This window comes from Zeus faber, assembly GCF_960531495.2.
Source record: "Zeus faber genome assembly, chromosome: 5".
NCBI classification, from domain to species: domain Eukaryota; kingdom Metazoa; phylum Chordata; class Actinopteri; order Zeiformes; family Zeidae; genus Zeus; species Zeus faber.
This window is the reverse complement of record NC_137192.1, coordinates 9,244,242-9,266,232: the sequence shown is the minus strand read 5'-3', so window position 1 is coordinate 9,266,232 and position 21,991 is coordinate 9,244,242. Positions and strand designations below refer to the sequence as shown.

At 45.0% G+C, this 21,991-nt stretch overlaps 1 protein-coding gene across 1 annotated transcript in view; it reads right to left on the bottom strand.

Annotated features, from left to right (window-relative positions):
* Nucleotides 1-21,991, bottom strand: part of epha8 (eph receptor A8) — a gene marked incomplete at both ends in the record, with an annotated part of 92,968 nt that overhangs the window by 51,257 nt on the left and 19,720 nt on the right. The window contains 3 exons of the mRNA XM_080000721.1: nucleotides 2,611-2,745; nucleotides 3,054-3,116; nucleotides 17,549-17,613. Of these exons, the coding sequence (XP_079856847.1) occupies nucleotides 2,611-2,745; nucleotides 3,054-3,116; nucleotides 17,549-17,613 (263 nt within the window). The remainder of the gene's footprint in view (nucleotides 1-2,610; nucleotides 2,746-3,053; nucleotides 3,117-17,548; nucleotides 17,614-21,991) is intronic.

Below are 21,991 nucleotides of genomic sequence, written 5' to 3'. Positions count from 1 at the left end.
CTACATCATGTGGATGGTCGGGGTTAGGTTCCGATCCGATCGAGCATCTGTGGGATGTGCTGGAACAACAAGCCCGACCCATGGGGTCTCCACCTCGCAACTTACAGGACTTAAAGGATCTGCTGCTAATGTCTTGGTGCCAGATACCACAGGACACCTTCAGAGGTCTTGTGGAGTCCATGCCTTGATGGGTCAGAGCTGTTTAGGCGGCAAGAGGGGAAGCTACACAATATTAGTGGTGGTTTTAAATGTTTTGGCTGATCAGTGTACATATATATACATTATTGGAAATATATATATAATAACGCCATTGTCGAAATACATTTTAGGCCTGAGAAACACTGATATACTGGATAATATAATACAATTCCAACCGAAGACACAAAATTAGAACACAAAATGTCAATAACGATGCCAAAGGTATGCCTGAAAAAATAATAGAAGGAAATTCCCAATAGGCCTAGGGTTTGTGGGACTGCTCCCACTCGTATTAGCTTAGAACACATGCACTAGCACATAAATCCTACTCCGAACAGCATTCCACCAGACCAGGGTCTGCGGGACAGGAGGGGTGTGAGTGTTTCGGGTTCGACTCGATTGGAGGACTCGCACTCCCACGCACTGCAATTTTAACTTAAATTGCCAACAGCATACATTGAGCACTGGGGTTCTCCGGACGGAACACCTGCCAGGTGGGTTCGGGTCCTGGTGGCTTGCCCCTCGTGCCGGTGGTTTCTGGCATGCCGCGACCTGCCTGGGCTGCGGGGAGTGCCGACGGGTGTCTTCTGGGGCCCCTTGGAGGCTGCTTGCTGTCGTTCGTGTGGGTTGGGGTGTAGGAGGCGGCTGACGGCCTTTGCTCCGTGGCTTCTCTGCAGTGGGTGCCCCGAGTGCCGGGGGTGTTGGAGGGCCCAAATATCTAGCGCTGAGCACACTTGGCTACGTGGATGGGTGCTCAGGGCTTGCGGCTGGATGGGGCCTGGCCCTTGCGCGCGGCGTTGGTGGGCGGGGTGTCGGTCTGTCGGCACAGGACCTTGCTCCGGCCTCCCATCCATGCCTGCTGTCCGTAGCCTGGGGTCTGCGCCTGCGGCTGCGTCCTATGTCTGCACGTGGGGGGGGGGTTTATGTGTGCGCCTCAGGGGCGCGGGGTCTCCTCACGCTCTCTGGGACTAGTTTATGCTCCTCGGGGCCGGGCATGGGTGTTGCTCCACGGGCGTCTGGCTTCTCTGGGGGCTGGGGAGTCTTCTGTGGCTGCAGGGCAAGGTGCTCGGGGCTTTCCTGCGGTCGTGGGGTGTCTAAACGGCTGTGGAACTCAGAAGTGGCTTTGGGGCCTTTGCTTGGAGGCGCGAGGATATAATACCGACCTCATCGAAACCAATTGGGACAAGTCTCGTGCACTCACAGAAACTTTCACAGTGCGTTGTGTTTACGGGGGCACAGTGAATTGCACTGTTGCCTCACAGCAAGAATGTCCTGGGTTTGATTCCCGCCTCGGACTCTGTTGGCACCATGCACCGGTGGGTTATCTCCCAATTAGGGTCCTTTCTTTGTGGAGCTTGCATGTTCTCCCTGTGCTCACATATAGTTTCCCCCTTGTAACATCATTAAGGCCCCCCACCAGAAAAATGCAGAACATCGTCATCTGACCAGCAATAGACATTTGTAACTGTTACCTGGGTGCATCACTGTATGCTGGCCTCCAGAGGAAGGACAAGCCAGGGTGGGTCAAAAGCAGAGATTTCACTGCACAGGCACACACACCACCAGCACCTGCTTTGTACACATCCCAAACACCCTCCTGGTCACATCCATTTCATTTACTGCCATAACTATGACAGGAAAAGGCCACAAGAGTGTCGAATTGCTGTTCCAGTTTTCCTGGACATGTTGTCGATACATGTTGTCATTTGACGTTTCAATGTTTATGTTTTTCCATGTACATGTTTGTTTGGTTCTATGTTTATTTGTCTGAACTGTGTTGATTCTCCCCTTCATGGAGGAGTGATTAGTTGTTTAAAGACCAAAACATTGTAAGATTGTTCTCCAAAGCGGGATTGGTGGTGGTTCTGTATAACAAAAAGGTGTGCTCTTGTCATCCTACAGGTCGTCCACAGGACAGAGTTATTGCAACAGTTCTTGACGATTAAAGAATTAATGAAGAGTTGCTTTGCATGTTGAGAACTTGAACTCCACTTGCAGACTAACTCTGTCCTAGATGCAATGGCATACAAATACTTTGTGCTGTATGCCCAGCATGCTGACAGCACAGGTAAAATAAATAAATTATATATATATATATAATTATAATAACAATAATAATAATAATAATAATAATAATAATAAAGGAAAATAGGAAATATTAACGTCATAAATTTTACAAAAGTGTCTACAGTACGGGAGTGGACTGCTCCAGAGCGCTGACTGCTTCACAGCCATGGACAGTTATCAGCGTCATGTTGGACTGATGGAGCTGAGGTTAAAAGGATGGTTGAATAAAGTCGTTTGTAGCTATTGTTACAGCCCTTGTTTGCGGCAGCATTTTTGGGTAGTAATTACATTTGTTAGCTCTCTTCTCCCCACTGTGCTCGCTCTGTCCGACAGTGGGATCATTACCTTGCAGGTGCCAAGCACCCCCGGCATGCTGTTGCAGTCCCTCAGGGTGAACTTGACCTCGATGTAGATTCTTCTTGCTCCATCCCGCGGGATCCAGATGGTCCTCAACCAGTTGTTCTGACTAGGGCTCATCACATTGCATACCTGTCAAATGAATAATAATAATAATATGAATAATGATAATAATAATAATAAGAAGAAGAAGAAGAAGAAGAAGAAGAAGAAGAATATAATAAATATATAATGAATAAATCATATATTTTATTTTATTCTAAATAATTATACAAAAAATAAACATGTTATATATTATATATAAATTGTTTTTATTTTTAATTATTTATAACTTCCCGGTCACAAAAGTCACGAGTCAGGGTTTTACAAAAGTTGACTCTGGTGTGCCGGCCCGAGGAGCAGCACAAGATGGATGACCACACACTGAGCACGTTACACACCTGGTACGTGTGGATCGGGCTGAAGTACTCGTCCATCTCATTAATGGCGTCCCACTGGGGGGGTTGGGGAGTCAGAACAGATCCAGAGAGAGATGAAGAGAGAAAAAAAACAGTTCTTGGGTCAGTGGAACATCCCGGCAGCCCTGTGGATCACACTGTTGGAGACGTGCAATACATGCTGCAGGAGCATCTCCAATGGATGCCTCTCTAACCACCCGAGAAGATTTCTCATTATATTAGTTTTGACTTCAAACGCATGCTTGCGTTTAGATCCTTCAGATGAATCGCGGCTCGTCTATTTATACCTTTTCACGGTAACAATCATATCCAAGCGAGTCATCTACTACTGCGGACCCATGAATAAACAACGCAGAGCCTGTGTATTCGCCTGTGTTCACACCCTCCTCATTAGTATTGGATGGGACAATTGTTTATGTATTGGTGGTCAGAATAGTCACATATAATAATTGTAATTTTTTTTCATACGCTGCCTTGTTTCTTGGATTTGGTCTGTCTGTCAGCTGCCGGAGTGAAAAAATAATAGAACATTTCCATAACAGCCCCCCGCCCCTTGCTAAAATGCCACAATTGAAGTATGCTAATGCATTTCTTCTCAGAGCTGCCAGCGAGCGATACTAAATGCCCGTAAACATGTGGAGGAATTCACTTCAAAATGCGACTCTGGCAGGGACTGTTCAAATGCAGGTACTCTTCCCGCCTGGTGATTCGATTTTTACATTGTTTATAATGGGCGAGAATTTATAGAATTAGGAACCGGGGGCAGCAACACGTTCATTACAATATACCCATATTATATAACAACATACAACAATATATACCAGTATGTAACAATAAACCAATAACAATAACTTATCCTGTGCATTGCATTTTGTATATTTGTATAGCTTAATATATCTGATTATTTATTTTATATGTTTTGATATTTCTATATTTTATATATTTGATTATTCATTTTACATTTTATTTTTAATTATATTATTACTTCACTCCATTTAGGGCTGCCCCCTAAGAGTCAAAGTTTCTCACTGGTCGGTTGATTGCAGGAAATAAAAAAGGTCCATTCTGGAGCTGCGCCTGCGCAAAATTAACTATGGAACTTATATGGCTGGACATGTGTATGTAACACAAAAGGGCTTTTGAAATATATTTTAACAAAAATAAATGTCTCTCGTCCCCAGCTGGAATCCCCGACCCGGGGAAGGCGGAGCAAGTAATTGAGACCGCGGCCCCGGGAAATGCTTCCGACAAGGGGTCCCTAATGAGCCGGGAAAACGAAAATCAGCCGGGAAAACAATCTTCAATACGCCACATTGCCATTTCAGTGCAAATTGTGTGCATTAATAAAATAATAATAAGGACTAATAAGTTTAACCCATGCAATGTTTAACTGTTTTATTAGGTTTTGCATTCATCTGTAATGTAGCACAGTGTTAACAATGTTAATTATAACATTTTTTTTCAGCCTTGCAACTCAAACCATTTTCTGTTGCCTCAAGAACATATGCAGTATATATATTAAACAATTTATTTATATCATAAACGTGCAACGATTAGTCGATTAATGAACATTGTCGAAGAGGAAAATCTTCTGCAGTGAAACACACGAAACGTTCCTGGTGGAATAAACTGTTTCAGATTTCAGATTCTGATTCAGAAATTGATAAATGCGTGTGCTGTACTGTAGGTGCATTTTCGCCGCTGACCGCCTCTGACCCCCATCTGGCGCCGAAAGGAAACTCAATCAACAACCCCCTCCGCCCACCCCAGCCTTGCTTATCACCTCCAGCGTGTTTGTTGTTGTTAGAAGACCTCCATCGATAATGTCAGGGGATGGTGTTTTGGTCTGTGGTTTGTAGGGGGCGAGTAAAATGACAAAATGTTATCAGTTGTTTTTTTTTTTATCAGCGTCTCCACATACACACAAACACGCACGCACACAAACACACACACACACACACACACACACACACACACACACACACACACACACACACACACACACACACACACACACACACACACACAAACATATTTTCAGTCGTGTAAAGTCTGTGTGGTGCGCAGACTTTCTCTTCATCCCAACTGAGAATACCCCTGCAACTCAGAACAGCTGTCTATTTTTGCTCCGGTGCTCATAATAAAAACAAACACACGTACACACACACACACACACACACACACACACACACACACATACAAAGCCATTGGAATTACCATTATTTGAATATGTCGAATTTGGATCTTCCAAATGCATTGTACAGTAAACTCATGTTTAGTCCCTACGTAGCTGCGGGTCTCCTCCATAAACTTTAAGACCAGAGACAGGGTGACAATGTTCCTAGCGTTGATATTCAACATAAAATTTCACTTCCTGTTCTCCTGGAAGTCATCTCCTTGGTCATAACTCTTCGAATGAACCCCAGCAAGGAGTTTTTCAAAGCAACGATTGTAGCGCGCATATTGTCTCTCCAACAGTTTACATTTAAATACGTCTTGGCCTTTTCGGTGCAATCTGTCCCTTCGTCAAGGATGCCAACACAGAATGACAGAGTTGCGTGCAGGGGAGGCAGATGGACAGACAGACAGAGAGATTCAAGAGATTCAAGATTCTAATTTCCTCAAATGACTTTAGACACAGTTCAAGCACAGCAGCGCATCGAGTGCACACCCCCCCCCCCCCCACACACAGACACTGTGCGCCACCCGTGCCTCATGCCGCGTTGCAGGTCGCCGAATAATTGCAAGCGAATCGGAGAGGTTGGACCCTTTGTAGCATTTTCGACGAACCCGGGTGGACTCTGCCCCCCAGACCCACCTCGCTCCACCCAACCCCGAGTGGACCTTCCTTTCAACACAGACCTCCCTTCACCAGGGAAGGTCCTTCCAAGGCCGCGACAGAGCCAGACAATCAAAACAAAAAAACAACACAACCAAAAAAAAAAAAAAAAAGAAACCTGTCTGCAATATTTGAAAAGGTCTCTGGTGCCTTCTGGTGCTCCTACCCCCCAATCCCCCACCCATCCCCCCTTGTCCTCTCATCTTTATCAGCTAAATTGAAACCGTCCTTGAACTGGTGGAGACCCCTGCTAATTAGTGAGGTGAGTAACCTCTCTATCTCCCCTCATTATGCACCCCTTGCTTAATGCTGGGCTCTCAACCGACCAATGTGACTTTTGTTTTTTTTCTCTCTGGGAATTTTCCCCCCTGTTTTACTCCCCCCTACCCGACCCTTTGGGGCAAAAGAAACCAAAGCGTGGAGTTAACCAGTGGAGAGGTGTCGATAGGGGGCAGAACAGAGAAAACAGGCGGAGACGGACAGAGAGAAGAAGCGAGGAAGGAGCAGAAGGGAGGAGAAGGAGAAAAAGAGAGCGAGGGCACGTCCGTGTCTCGGGCGATTATCTTCTGTGAGCTGCGATAAGAGGGAGTTTGGCGGCGCTATGACAAGAGACGCGCAGCGGCTCGGAGAAGTGATGGAGCGATTGTGCGGCATGTCTGTGTGTGCGTGTGAGAGAAAGATAGAGTGTGTGCGCCCGTCCCATGTTTGTGTGTGAGAAAGAAATAGAAATTAATTGGCTTTAAATTGCACATCTGTTTCCTGCCTGTCAACACACCGGATCGCTCATCACGCCAAATCGGATGTGGCAGCCTCAGAGTAGGACTGCTCTCACACACATACACCTGCGTGCGCACGCACGCACGCACGTACACACACACACACACACACACACACACACACACACACACAAACACACACACATAAACAAGGATGCATTGTCACACAAATGCATGAGTGCCTTGAGATATAACACCAATCCTTACACATGCCCTATTTACACCACTTTTCCACCATGACAATCTTGTTTTGCTTCCTTGTGTTACATCACAATTTGAAGTAAACAGTCCACATTGTTACATATAATGGTACTGCCATTTGCACGCTAACCCCTCAATATACTGTCTATTTGTGTGGGTACTACAAATGGTGTCCCTCGACCTCATCTTCTACTCAAGCAGGTTTGTAGTTGTCCATAATCAAGTCCCACACGATGTGCTCTGTTGACGGTCATTTGTTAGATATCTCATCATAGTAATGATCTCATAATACGTTGAATGATTGTAGTTCAGATTATCTTGTCTATTCTGGTGGGAAAATGCCAAATTCCAGGTACACCTGAGGTCCACAGAGAGGAGGGAGCAGGAGAGACTGCAGCAGCAAACCTCCCGATGAAGGAAAGCACCGTGAGAAGAGAGGAATCACCTGATCAGCACCACGGACAGCGACAGTCCCCTCAGAAGTCAAAGCAGTCTTTAATGGCATTCCAGCTGTGTGCCATAATTCTAAATGAACATAAAATGTACACAGCATAAATAACTCATTGGCCAAATTCAGACGTATAGTCAGGGGACTGCATCTGCTCCACAGAGCCACCAGGAGAACGCCTTTGGAGTCCATTAAATGGCAACAATTTTTACAACAGACTCCATTACGTCCAACGCAGGCGAAGATCAGAGTCTGAGTCTGGAGTGATGTCTGGTGTGATGTCGGGTCCTGATAATTGTGTCTTCTTATTTAGGACACACTGGGGTCAGCCAGTCAGCCAGACAGTCGTTCACAAAGCAGCCTCTTAAATACACTTTTGATCCACATTTCACAACTTCTCCGCTTTCTGTCACTCTCTCCGTCTCTTTAATCTTGAAGCCCCCTTTTGTGTTTCACTCTCGAGGCATTTCGATTTAGACAAATGCACTCTCGCAGTCTCGCCCGCCTTAAAATCTCCAAAGCTGTTGTTGAAGCAAGTTTTTTTTTTTTCTTTTTTAAGAAATGAGAAAAAAGGAAGATGGGATTTGTGAATGTGGTTGCCACCAAAGCAAAGGAAAAAAATTAAATAAAAGAATGCTCATAGGTAGCGTAGCTTTGAGTCAAAGTCAACTTTTATAGAAAGAGATTATATGAAAACTGGTTAATGTTTGGATAAAGGAAAGAGAACGAAAAGATTGACTAACAAACGGCGGGAAAACCAGTTGAAAAGGCCGTTAATTATAGGGTGCGGTGTGGCGGCTGATATGATGCACAATGTAGTGGGTGTCATCTTATTAAAGCTCCATTCTGGATTAGTTCTATGGACGCAAACACTTTGTTTGAAAGCTGACTGAGGACCTGCTTGAGGATAATTATCTTCTCTTCAACTTCAGTCATTTCACCAACTACATATGCAGGTCCAAACTCCAAAAAATACAACAAATAAATTAATAAAGCCATGAATTAACCAGATGAGTGATCACAAAATGGCATGCCACAACATATACTGTAGTCACGCAATCTTAATTATATCACAACATAATTGCGATAAATAACTGAAATCAGTAGATCAGTAGAAAACAACAGTAACAACAACAACAACAACAACAACAACAACAACAACAACAGAGCAGCGTGTTGTACTTCTCCCGCTCACCTCCTCAGGTGTCTCTCAACACAAAGCCATCATCTTAATCTCTGAACTCTTGTTTTCCAAAAGACAAAAACAACAGCGAATAAATCACCGAGCCGACAGAACCCCCGACACGGCCCATGGAACAGAAAGCGGCCATTTATTTAGGGGAACGATGGAGGCCCAAGGAGAGAAAGGGAATTCGGCGTCCTCTGATAGATCGAATTTCAGATTAGAGTGTCGATGGAAGATTCCTTTGAGCCCATATGCAGAGGCAGAAAACAGAGGGAGCGAGGGACAGAGAGAGAGGAAGGGGAAGGGGTAGATTGTGAGGCGGAGGATATAAAGTAAAAATGGGGAAGGATTCAAGGAGACGGAGAGACAGCTGGCAGGGGGCTTTGGGGGGGGGGGGGGGGTTGTTGAGGGTTGAATGCTGCATGCCCCACTGTGTTGCACTGCGGTGGCATTCCCATGTTTAACGCCCGGCTCTGCGTGAAGCAACAGGTCTGGATAATAACTCAGTGGAAAAATATCAGGCTTCAGCCAACACCTTTGCGCCTCTCACGCTATCAGCCGCACAATAAGCACAGACTTAATAACCCGACTCCTTTGTAAATGTCTGTAGTGTGGTGTGTGTGAGGACGGATTGGTAGTTGTGTGTGTGTGTCTATGGGCACTTTGACGGCCATAACCTTTATGCAGCACGGGTGTTAATTGTACAGGTCTAGGTTCAGTGGAGTAGAAGGTATAATTGCTATCTATTCTGAGGTGCAATTTCGATTTCCGTTTCTCTCTCCTTCACAGAACAGTGTACATGAATATGTGCGTGTGCGGGCTAAGAAAAAAGAAACCTCCCAACGCAGAACCGAGCGGATTCGATTAAAGTTTATCTATGTGTTTTTTGAAGCCGCGATTTGATGAGAGTGTGCCAGTTTGTGTGTGTTATCTGACAATGCGTCGACGGTTATGTTGCGTCGGTTTGATGATATTTTTTTCTTGGGCAGAACCCATCTGCACAATCACAGGCTGTCACGGGCAACAACCGCAACCTGCCGTCCATCGCGCCAGGGGGTCCGAGTGAGCCCACCTCGTTGGCATGTTTTGTGTGCACAGGCCCGCCTGCGTCTGCCAGAGTGCGGCTGATTGATAAAATCGCAGGCACAATGCTGTCAAGATTGTAATCGTGCCGCGGATCCTGGAACAGCTCCGCCGGCCGAATCAGGACCCCTTTGTAGCACACTGTCCGCCCTCACCAGTCCCATACCACCATGGGAGCACAGAATGAGGAAACTCACTGAGGTACTTTAACCCTGAAACCATCAATTTATCGCTGTGCAAAACAAACATAAAAAGATTTAAGTTTTCGGTGTAGTCCATAAGAAAAGATGTTAGCCCGAGGAAGCAGTGTTGTTTTGCTTGAGAGCTGCACTATAATTAAGTTGCACAGTCAACAGAGAGACACAGAGGTGTCTGGCTGCTCAGATTTGTTTTTGCTGTGGAACCTTCCCTGTACGAACTGGCCTGAGTTTTGTCAAATCAATTGTGATTGTTATATGACTGAAGAAAAGTCTGCTTACTGCAGTGTCAGGTTCTCTCTCAATGTCTCTCTGATCGCTGGAATATGTTCCTAGAAGACACGGAGGTCCTTTGGCGCAGCTTTGCTTATTTGGGGTCGATGCTTCAGATCCCCACTAGGGAAGAAAGCTGCTTAATCTTGGCTGCACATTCAAGTAACAAAGACGTCAACCTGTGCCAGTGAATCAGAAATACAGGCTGGCACATTAAATGACATGGAAATTCCTTCGTCCTTTTCCCCCTGCCTCTCCACAAGGAACAGACGTTGCGATTGGAAGCCTAGCTGAACATGTTTTCATCAACATCAGCAGATTCTGAGCAAACATCTGTTCCCTGGGGAATCTTTGAAGCTGCAGTTTGCAGATCCCTGTACTTCTGTGGTTCTCTCTGCAGAGAGGGAGGAAGGGGAGGAGGGAGAGGGAGGGAGGCGTCATCTCCGATCATCTCCGATCATCTCCGCTATGATTCTTAGGCGAAGGCTGGAAAGATTTGGGTACAGTATGTGTCAATGCTGTTGTAAATGAGGTGGTCTGCCTGGCTTCTGTGGACAAATTCACTCTACTAGACACCATGCGTGTCTTCAAAATGATGGTATCTCTAGTCAAACACTGTGGCAGTACCCCTTAGGGATGGCCACGATTGATAACAAACTTCAAAGACAGCATCAAGCAGGACTCAGCCTTGGCCTGCCGTCGGCGCACAAGATCACAAGATGGCCTAGTGGCGCATCAAGGTGTCCCTATCTCCAACTGTGCTGAAGCCTGGATCACTAGCACACAGCTGCCATTGAGACCACCAGCGAGAGGTTGGCTTCCCATGACCAGCGTCCTGGCAGACGTCAGGAAGGCAAGAAAAGCCGCTTTTAACCAGGAAATGCGTGATCAGTCTTGATACTGTAAAGTGGAGGACGTCGCTGCAGACCACCAAAACATACTTTTGGTGTAGTTGCTGTAGGTCAGAGGTGGGGAACCTCCCCCCTCTCAGCATTACACAGCCCGCTGGGAGTTGCCTAAATCTGATATTGTCTGTTTTTTCCCAGTTTAAGAGACAAAGCTGAGCTTACTTTATTCTTTAACAAAAATTTGCAAAACAGAATTATGGAACCTCAACTTGGAAAGAAAGCAACTGTTAAAATTGAGCAATAGTAGTGATCATAGTATTTTCTTTATATTCCCCAGCAGTCTAGGACATATTCTATTGTATATGTAATTATTGACCCCAAGGACCAGAGAGGGAGGGGCCAGAGAGATCTGACCATGATTCTACATACCTTCCCTTTCCTTGAATGATGAACTGTGCAGCTGATTAAAATATAACCAAGGGGACCAAAGGACTTGTCGTATTGCTGACACTGTAACGGAGTGTGTGCTCCTATGTATGTGCGCATTGGTGTGGGTCTGGGGGAGAAGGAGAGCGAGAGAGAGAGAGAGAGAGAGAGAGAGAGAGAAGCAGAGGACTACTAACGGCTATGGTGGGTGGGCTTTTGACACTTCAGCTCATCACATGCTCCATACACATCATGGCTTCCACTGCCTACACTAATCACACACACACACACACACACACACACACACACACACACACACACACACGCACACGCACACACACACATACACGCACGCTCGCACGAACACACACACACACACACACACACACGCACACACATACACGCACGCTTGCACGAGCACACACACACACACACACACACACACACACACACACACACACACACACAGACTGTCAGCAGTATCGATTGTGGAGCGGGCAGTGGATGAACCTGTCACAGCCAACATGGATCGGACGGAGGGATAATGAAGTCTTCCTGCCCTGTCTGACACAGCAAGAGAGAGAGAGGGATAGAGGGAGAGAGAGAGCGTGAGATAGGGGTGAAAGATGCTCCCAGGACAGCCTACGGGCGTCCTAACCATCGCCTGAATAAATTGGAGGGAGAGAAGCCCTCGAGAGTGGGAGATGTGATCTGTCATGATGTCATCTGAACCAGACACAAAGCAAGTGAGAGCTCAAGCTGCTCATCAAGACCTCTCTCTCTCACACACACACACACACACACACACACACACACACACACACACACACATACACACAGAACATTACCACCAGGTTGACATTGCCCTCCGGTGTACGGTTACACACCTGCAGACCGACCACGGCGAGCTCGGCTCTCGCTTACTCTGTTTTCACTCCTGTTCAGTCCAAATTCATTAGATTATCTTGCCCGCCGTTGCATGAGTGGGATATTGTCAAGCGGTCTGGGCCGACTGGAGGGAGGATTTGTTTAAAAAAAAAATAAGGTACGGTATTCAGGTAAATATCTGTCTCACTTGTGCAGAACAAAATAACGGCCCTCTCTACCTCTCTCTTTCTATACAACATTTTATTTTATTCTCTCTTTCCTCTGTCTCAAACCAGGTTTGGATGCAATTTCATATTCAGGGAACTGTGCGGTGACAGAGTTGATCCATCTTCCTCCTCCGGGCTGGGATTTATTTCGCTTGTGGTATTCCCACTGGGCGGCGCTCTGTATCTCACTGCTTTTGCCTGAACTTGGCCACTCACTGTGATCCTCAGCGTGCCCCAATCGCACCCACCCACCAAAAACAATACCCTACAGTACAGTGAAAACAAATATTGTGAAAATTGTGTCGGGGAAGCGGTGTCTCTACAGATATGAAACAACACGTCTTTCAGGTTTGCAATAAATCAAGCACCCCAAACCACCTCAATAATACCTCCCTGCGGCTCCGCCCACCTGGTCTATCAAATATGTTGTCCGGGCACAGAGTGGAGTGAATTGGGTGAGGGAGGTATGAGGGTGTCGGAAAAAAATACATCTCAGAGCAAATGGTGGCGAGTGCAGTGGAACACTTTAAGTAAGAACAAATATACTGTTCAGTTTGTTGTAAAAATGTTTGATAAAGGAGGGAAAACTGGTCCAGAAATGTCCTAAATCATACATACAGCATACTTCTACAAACATACCATACTGTACATACAGTATAGTATTCTACTGTACATATCATGCTGTATGTATGGTACTGTATGTTTGAGAAATCTCACCAGAGGTATTATGTCCTTAGGCTGGGTTAAAAAAAAAATTCTATGGTTTCAATTTCTATAGAAAATTGTAATACTGACACTATATGTAAAATCTATTTTTTATTTTAATTAATTTATTTATTTTTAAAACCATTTTATGTTTAAATGAAATACCACTGTTGTCCCAAATGCACTGAAGTATTAAGAAATGTACAGTATGGAGGCAGATGATGGTCTACTGAATTCTCGTTGCGTATAAAATGTCTGATGTAGTATCATATCATAAGCCATCGATATTGTTGTCGATATTAGATCAAATTCTGACCCTTTGTATGCCCTGCCCAACACCCAGCCCAATTCTGTCATCCTGGTATTTTCCGCATAATGAAGCAACTCAACGGCGTCACACACTGAAGCGCCCTTATGGGCCACTCTCTTTAAGCAGTCAGTCCCTCCTGCCCTACCTGCCTTGCTACGCTCCCTCCACCTCCCCTGCATCCACCTGTTGGGCTCCACTCTTCTATCCAGTGGGGATATATATATATGGAGATATCCCCATATATATATATATATATATATATGGGGATATAATATTTCTCGCTCACTAAGTATGCGATGCCAAACTGAAATGATGCAAAATAAATAAAGGTAATTTTAAAGTGAATTTAAGTTAGTTTTTTTAAAGTAAAAAAAACCCTCTAAATACTCACAGTAATAAATAGTATGGTAGTATGCGACTTGGGACATAGGATCAGTGCTCTCCCGGGTATGCGAGCTTAAGTATGCAGGTTTTCATCAGAACCGATCACTCACATCCACTGATTTCCACGATAAACTCTGCCCTCTCGTGCCAAAGGTGCTCTAACGATTTAAATCAGTGGCCGTGGTGATTGGTTAGAATGGAAACCTGGATACGGTCCTAGAACACGGTCTGAGGCGCCTGGAATAAAATTTGGAAAAACAATGGTCCCACACACACACACACACACACACACACACACACACACTCTCACACACACACACACACACACACACACACACACACACACACACACACACACACACACACACACACACACACACACACACACACACACACACACACACACACACACACACCCTGAATACAAATGGGACAGTCAGGCAAGCTGCCGGTCTCTCTCCCCCGATTCAGACACATTTTCTTGACCTGTGAGCAAGAAAAAGGCCACTTCAGCCTGAAGCACGGAGTGGCCGAACAAAAAGGAAAACTAATTTTACAGCCTTGGCACAGTCACAATACAGAAAACTGTCAAAACGGTAGAAAAAAAAATTACATGGACTGTTGGTGTATGTGTGCATGTGTGCATGTGTGTGTGTGTGTGTGTGCATGCGAGTCAGATCGGAAAAAGGGAGAGATTTAGAATCTGTCATAACACCCATTAATCAAATTCCCCAGGAGACCTCAACATTGTCACTCTCTCGCTCTCTCTTTGTCCCTCTCTCGCTCTCTCTCTCTCTCTCTCTCTCTCTCTCTCTCTCTCTCTCTCTCTCTCTCTCTCTCTCCGTCTCTCTGTCTCCCTCTCACACACACATCCACATCCACATACACACACAGGCATGTATAAATCACCTCTCCCGCCTCATTGTCCATTGTAAATATGATTCAGTTCAACGTTCCCACACATCGGCCCCCGTTCTACACCGGACTTCAGACGAATCCGTAGATTGCATTAGATCTCTCTGTATTCTCTTGTCCGATCCATTTTGCTTTCCTTTCCTTTCTTAATACACAGGTTTTTCATGTTTTTTGCTGGGAGGAATGGAATAGGAGCACAGGCGAATAAATGAAATCAGCAGCTCACGCTCCTCCAGGGATCATAACCAGGTCCAGGTGCAAGTTGAACCCCAAAGGGACAGAAGCGACTTGGGAAAAGAAAGAAAACATGTGTCCCCGGCCCTGTGTTCTTTTGGGAACCAACCAAACTGAACAAATTATTACGAGTGCAGACCTGCCAACCTTGGGAAAATATTGTGAGGACCACAATAGTGTAACAGGGAGTCACCATGGCGTTTGAATTACTGCGGCTAAATGACTCCAGTTATTCACACCGTAGTCGTCTCATAGCAAAGCTAATGACATAGTATGCAAGCTACTACGGCTAACTACATACAGTAAACATACAGTATTCATATAATGAAATCTCATACCCCTACCCCTCTGCTGTAGGTCAATGGCAAATACATCATGTGATCTGATCACGCTCACGTGATAGGACAGCTGCGCATACAAACTACCGCTGCAATTTTTCTCACAATAGTGAGATTGCTGATTTTGATTGCTATGGAACAATAATAGAACATGGAACTCTGCCTGAGTTCCAATAAAATTGAAAATAGGACTGTCACCAAGCTTAATTATAATGTAACCTGTAACTCCCACTGAGTTTTACGACATATAACTAGTCAGTTCAAACTTCAAATTAAATTCTCTTTCACCTTAAGTGCAAATATACATTTATATTATATTTATATGGTACTTGTGATGCGGATACTAACTACTTCTTACTTGGCCTCACTGGAAGTCCTCCTTCGCTCACCGTGCAAAGTGAATCAAATTGAACGACTTGTTTGACTGAGTGAATTCAGGAACCAAGTCTCAAAAAAAAGAGTCAAACTTTTCATCACGAGCTCCGCTGTGACAGTGTTAGATGCGCAGTCTGCACAATGTTAGAATATTGTCAGGCCATAGATAAATAATAAATTGAATCTTCTTAGTTTACGTTGTACCTCCAAGTACCTCCAAACAACATTTTCTTTCTTCCACTCTTTTTTTTGAGCGCCAACTGCACGACCACGTTACATCACGTTGGTATCTGGTTCATCTGGAGTATTGGAGCATTTTTACGAGCACGAGTACACTGGTCGGCCGGTGAACCTGAACTTGAACTTGAACCAATTCCGGTCACCGGCCGATCGTTCGGTGCATCTCACGTTTAAATTATTACCATTACGGTCACATTTTTGTGCTTTATTATAACTCCCCCACTTTCCATTTTACCTCACATTGCAGCGTTACACCTCGGTGGTAATAAAGAACCGCTGCGCTCAGTGCGCTGCGTATCAGTGGATGTTGAGTGAGAGGAGAGGGAGGGGAGGGCTTACAGAACCACAGGTCGTAGCATCTGGTCCAATCCCAGGGATGTAGTTGAAATACTGAATAAATGTATTTGTTTTGTTTTGTTTTGATTGATTGATTGATTTCCGTCATGAAATTACAATATATATATAAATATATATGTATATATATTTATATATAAAAAAATATATTTGCGTAGTTTCAGCTGGCATTTCATGCCTGCGTATTTTGACTAAGAATGCGTAGTTGGTACACAAAATGCGTGCAGGTTGGCAGGTCTGCTCGTACTTGGAGGCCCCGTTACACGGAACCATTTTCGTTTCCGCTTTCCCGTTGCCCTGGTTTATTATTTTTATTTTTTACACAGTTTGTGTCACGAAGATGGGACCCTTTATGAAAACCACATCATCCCTCCTTAATCTATTTATTTTTTACATTTATATGCATATAGTATGATCCCGATGCTAAATTCTCAGGCGTAGTTCAGTGTTATTAGTTCTGACTTTCTGAAAAAAGGGTTATTCAATTTTTACCGGCTTTGCTCACACAGTTATTACGGGCCTGTCAATCGAGAAAAAAAGGGGGGTTGTTTTTGTGGGGTTTTTTTGAAACAGGTCAGTGGCTTATTCAATCAAATCATTGCGGTCGGCTGGGTTTTCTCTAAGCGACCTGTCTGAATTGAAAGCAGCGGGTTCTGTCTGGCTAACCTCGAGTGTCCATGGGCACCATTCAATGGCTTTTCTTTGAGAAAATTAGCTTGAAAGCGGGTCGTCGGCGAGGCGGCGGGGTGGGCCCGGCGAGCAGGTGGTGGTGGTGGTGGTGGTGTTGGGGGGTGGCGACGGGACGGGCCAACTGCGACAACCCCGCCGGTAACAGTATGCTAATCTGCCGTAGCAGTGCCCTCCCTGCCACCTCGCTCTCCAGCTTTCATCTTCTTCTCCCTCGAGCTCTCCTCCTCTCTCCTCCTGGTCCCTCCTCTCCTGCCTACGCCTCCTCCCCGACGGGATTGATGGCAAAGACGGAGCCGGGGTCAAATGTATGCGAGAGGCGGTCCCGCCGCGTCGGACCATGTTCTAATTAGCATGTAGCTTAGCTGTCACCACCGTGTCACTTCCATTCGGTCGGAGAAAAAAAAAGGGAGAAATTGCTTTTTGAATCCAATTCACGCTGCATGGGAATCATTGTCAGTGTTTTTAAAATGCAGATTTCCTTCAGACACATCCTTTGTTATGGGGAGGGTGCTGTCTAGGACGCGTGCCGGCAGCCTCAGTAAAACCTCTTACCCCGTGGGAAGGGAAGGTCAGCCAGCCCCAGTCGCCTGTGATCGTCGTGGTGTCCAGTAGATTCACTGCGGGAAACAGAAAAACATGGAGATGAGAAGTCGGCGACGGCGCCCCCGTTTGCATCCCCCAGCTCCCCCGCCTCCCCCGAGCTTTCAGTTCAGTTCAACAACTGTTTATTGGCGCGACCATGAATCAATACAGTATGGCCAAGGCGCCCGGTACAGACGGAAAGTTGATGATAATAACGGAGGAAGATACAAGGACTGTCCCCCTTTCACCGTCCTCCACTGTGCAGTGACACCTGAAAGTGACTACGGTGTACCCGCCCACCCTCCCACAGACACACATGGGGTGACAGGTGTGACGGATGAGACCGGCTGGGTTGGGTGTCACAGCACGCAGTGTCTCCTTGACCCACTTCGCCCTCTGCGTCCCCACACTCGCTGCAGAGGAATTAGGAGCCCGATGTGTGCCACCGAAGACACAAGACAAATCATGGCACTGAGTGTTGTCGCGGAGCAGTGAGTGGGCAAAATGAACGGCGTTAAGCAGGCAAGTTATTTGCCTTCGCCAACAATAGACGCGAGCACGGCTTCTGAGACTGAAGGGGAGAACGAGGATGCGCGAGAGGAAAAAAGAGGAAGAGAAAAATGAGGCAGGGGAAAGAGGAGGAGGAGGAGGATGAAGGGAGTTAGCGAGCCGGTAATTCTCCCCTCTGGCAACACCCTATCTTCCAGTCAAGCAGGTATATGTGTGTGTGTGTGTGTGTGTGTGTGCGTGCGTGCGCGTGTGTGTGTGTTCGTGCGCGCGCGCGTGTGTACGTGCGTGCGCGCACGGGTGTACCCGTCTCATCTCCAGCACTTCCAGGGAAGATCATGTCTGCCCCCAGGTTGGTTGTCAAGGCGGCTGATGTCCCGCAGATCAGAATGAGCTCATCAAAACACTTCACACACATCTTTTCATCCCCACACACAAGCACTATGATAGAAAATGCTATATTCTTATAATTATTTTTTAGATATTGTATTCCTCAGACAATTATCCTTTTTTAATGTTCACATTCCTTGCACCCTGTACCACCTGTTGTCTTGTCTGTGGTCTTATCTGCAAGCTGTGTGTCCCTGACATGTTTTTTGTCTTCCTTCAGCCCTCCCTCCTCTTCAGCCTTTTCTCTCCTCGCTTAAGAAACTGCTCTCCGGATAATTCTTCAGACGGTCCTGTTCCACCTTTCAGAGTGTGTACTGTATTGTGCTCATTTCACTTCGGCGGAAATAAAATCCTTTAAAATCTCAGTCTCCTCCAATAGGGGAAACAGGTTCACGGAAATTCTCCGACAATTTGGCAACGAGGATGGGTTTCTCTCTCTCTCTCTCTCTCTCTCTCTCTCTGGTTTGTCGGAACCTCTCCACGTTCAAGTTGAAGTGCACAACGGCCGGTCCTATACTGGCCGTAACATTACCGTGGAACCAACAGGACAAAAAGGAGAGTTCATACCAGACAATACCAGATCTCAGAAACGTAAGGTGAGGGACATACTGTGGTAACATCAAAAGGTACCGTGGTTAAATATTGCGGTAGCGTTTATTATCAACCAGGTGCAGATCATGGGGAAAGCGAAATCGCCCCCTCAGACCCTGATCCTGTATGGTAGGACGGGTTGTGGAACACAGCATCGCTCAAGATAACTTTTATCTTGTAGGACTTGTAGGAGTGTGAAACTTGCATTGATTTGAAGTCTGTGTTTTTTGTTGTAACAAAGCCGACATAATTAAATGAAAATGTGTTAAAATATAAATATATAACTCAATCTTGAGACAAATATTGAAATGGAGTCCAGAGAGGCGGAAACACCCTTGATGAAGTAAGAGGGGGAAGAAAAGCATTGTGTGTGTGTGTGTGTGTGTAAAAGCGCGTGCGAGAGTCTGGGTTCAAGGTCAATAAGAGTAAGAGATGGAGCCAGAGGTAAGAAATGAATCGGGAGAAGAGACGGGAAGTTAAGTTCACAGGGAGTTTAAAATTGGCCTATGTCATGGTTAGTATGGGCAGATATTGCACAGTTTGAACTGTTGAATTGTGTTCAGAGAGATAGTAGTGAAAGTGCTCATAGTGGTGCCTTCAATTGTAGCAGCTTTTAGTTGTTGGCAGAAATGTGTTGATTTATTAAGGCAACTTATACAAAGATGATGAGTATGATGCATGTTCCTCTCAGCATTGCAGGTTGTGCGTGTTGAGCATTTAAAATTGATAAACTAAATTGATCAATCGAAATTGGGAAGATCGCTTGCTAAAATTGTTTTGTGACGTCTCGAAGAGCAGATGCGATGCGGACCTCCTGTGTCACTTGGGGTTACGTGGCAACGGAAGAACTGAATTTGTTTGGTTTATAAAGTTTGAGTTTTCTGGAGTTATTTGTTTAGTTGCTCTTGTGTTAAAGTGATCTGCTGGTTAACCTGTCATTGACTTTGATGATCAGCCATATTTGTGTGTGTGCGTGTTCAAATCCTTACCAGTTACTTTTTCAGTAAAGAGTATAATCAAACGGGATCTTTCTCATTGGAAGTCATCTCAGCCTGACACTGAATCAAGTAACTATTGATATACACTGTAAAAATGAGCAAAGAGGCAGATTTTTTCTGTTTGTGAGAGCCAGGGGAGTGCATGGAATATGTGTGCCTTCACTTACTAAAAGTTGAAACTGTAAAATAAATGTGATAGTTGTCATGGTTTCTGATAGAGTGTTCAAATAAGAGCTAAAGTAAAGGCCAGATATTCCACAGAAGAAAAAACACACACACACACAACACACACACACACACAAGAACACTCTGCAAGGTTGACCTTGGTACACTTGTGGGGAGAGGCAGAAGCACTGTCTCCGTGAGGCAAAAAATAAAATAAAATAGTAGTCGAGGAAGCAGGCTTGAGTCTGGAATGTGGAAAGGTGGCGGCCGCGCTCCTGAGATTGCCCCTGTGGAATGCGCACGCACGAGAAGAAAACATTTATGATCGTTAAGCAGTTTGTAAGTCACACCAAGTGGCGTTTTTTCAGGGATCTCCGGCACAGAGACAGACAAGATGGGTTGTAGAAAACACACAAGTTTATTGTGGAGAGGGGGCTTGATAGAACAAGCCAGGAGCAGATGGACACAGGTCATGACAGGGCTCCTCTCTCCTGAGTGGGCGTGGGAATGGGGGTTTTGCCGGTTGCTCGTTAGACCAACAACGAGCAACAGCACCACCTTGCAGTATTTATTGTTACACGAATGTTGTTGTTACACTAATCTCTGTCGCAATGTAGCTTGAATGTTATTCTCCCTTGTAAGTCGCTTTGGAGAAAAGCGTCTGCTAAATGACTAAATGTAAATGTAAATGTAGACCAACCAACGAGAAACAGGTATGCAGCCACTCTGATCCTGGGCCCCAATAACCTAGACCCAGGACAGATGTGGCTACTCAAACCACACCATCCCCAGAACACAACTGTATATTGTAGCATATTCATATCTACTCTGTTAATACTGCTATACCGCTCTTAATGTATATACTTTCGTGCATCCATATCCATTCTGGAAATACTGTTAATACTGCTCATCATCCTGTTAATACTGCTCATACTGTATATATTTAAGTGCATTCACATTCATTCTGTGAAACTGTTAATTCTGTTCATGCTACACATATTTAGTATATCCATACCTACAACTTTTAACTCTATTTATATATTATTCATACAGTATACTTATATTTTATACATATGCTGCACTTTACTGCTTCTCTTGCACTTCTGGTTAGATACTAAACTGCATTTTGTTGTCTCAGTGCTTGTACTTTGTGCACTGACAATAAAGTTTAATCTAATCGAATCAAATCTAATATTAACCAACCTGTCTGTACAGGGTCTTGTTTCCACAGCCTTGAAAATATTTCAACAGGAATCCACCGAGCTGCAACAGGAAACCTCTGGCCGGTTTGCATGGGGCTGTGAACTATCGTCAACAGAGAGTTGATCTGCAGTTGGGTGAGACCATGGCATTTTCAGCATTCAAAGATCCTTATCAATTATTGATATTGCTTCAATTTGTACTTAACTGATTTTCAAATAAAATTATTTAAAAGGCTGAAATGGAATTAGTGTGCGATGAAATGCATGAGAGACCGTGGCTAAATTGAGATACATCATATTAAGTGCCAGTATTTGATTTTATGAAGCAGCAGTAAAAACTGAATTCATTACTGTGAAATATTATAGAGTGCCCCATAGAACCAGAAACATCTCAATTCGTTTCTTATTGAAATAAGGTTCTCGAAGTAATGATCAGAAGTTGAGTTATAGAATACTGCTCTTCAATTTATCTACTGGTGGCTGCATTGCACATGATCAGTTTAGCTCCCGACCTTCACTAAGTAACTATGGAACAGAGTGTGAATTACCATCCGGTTTTT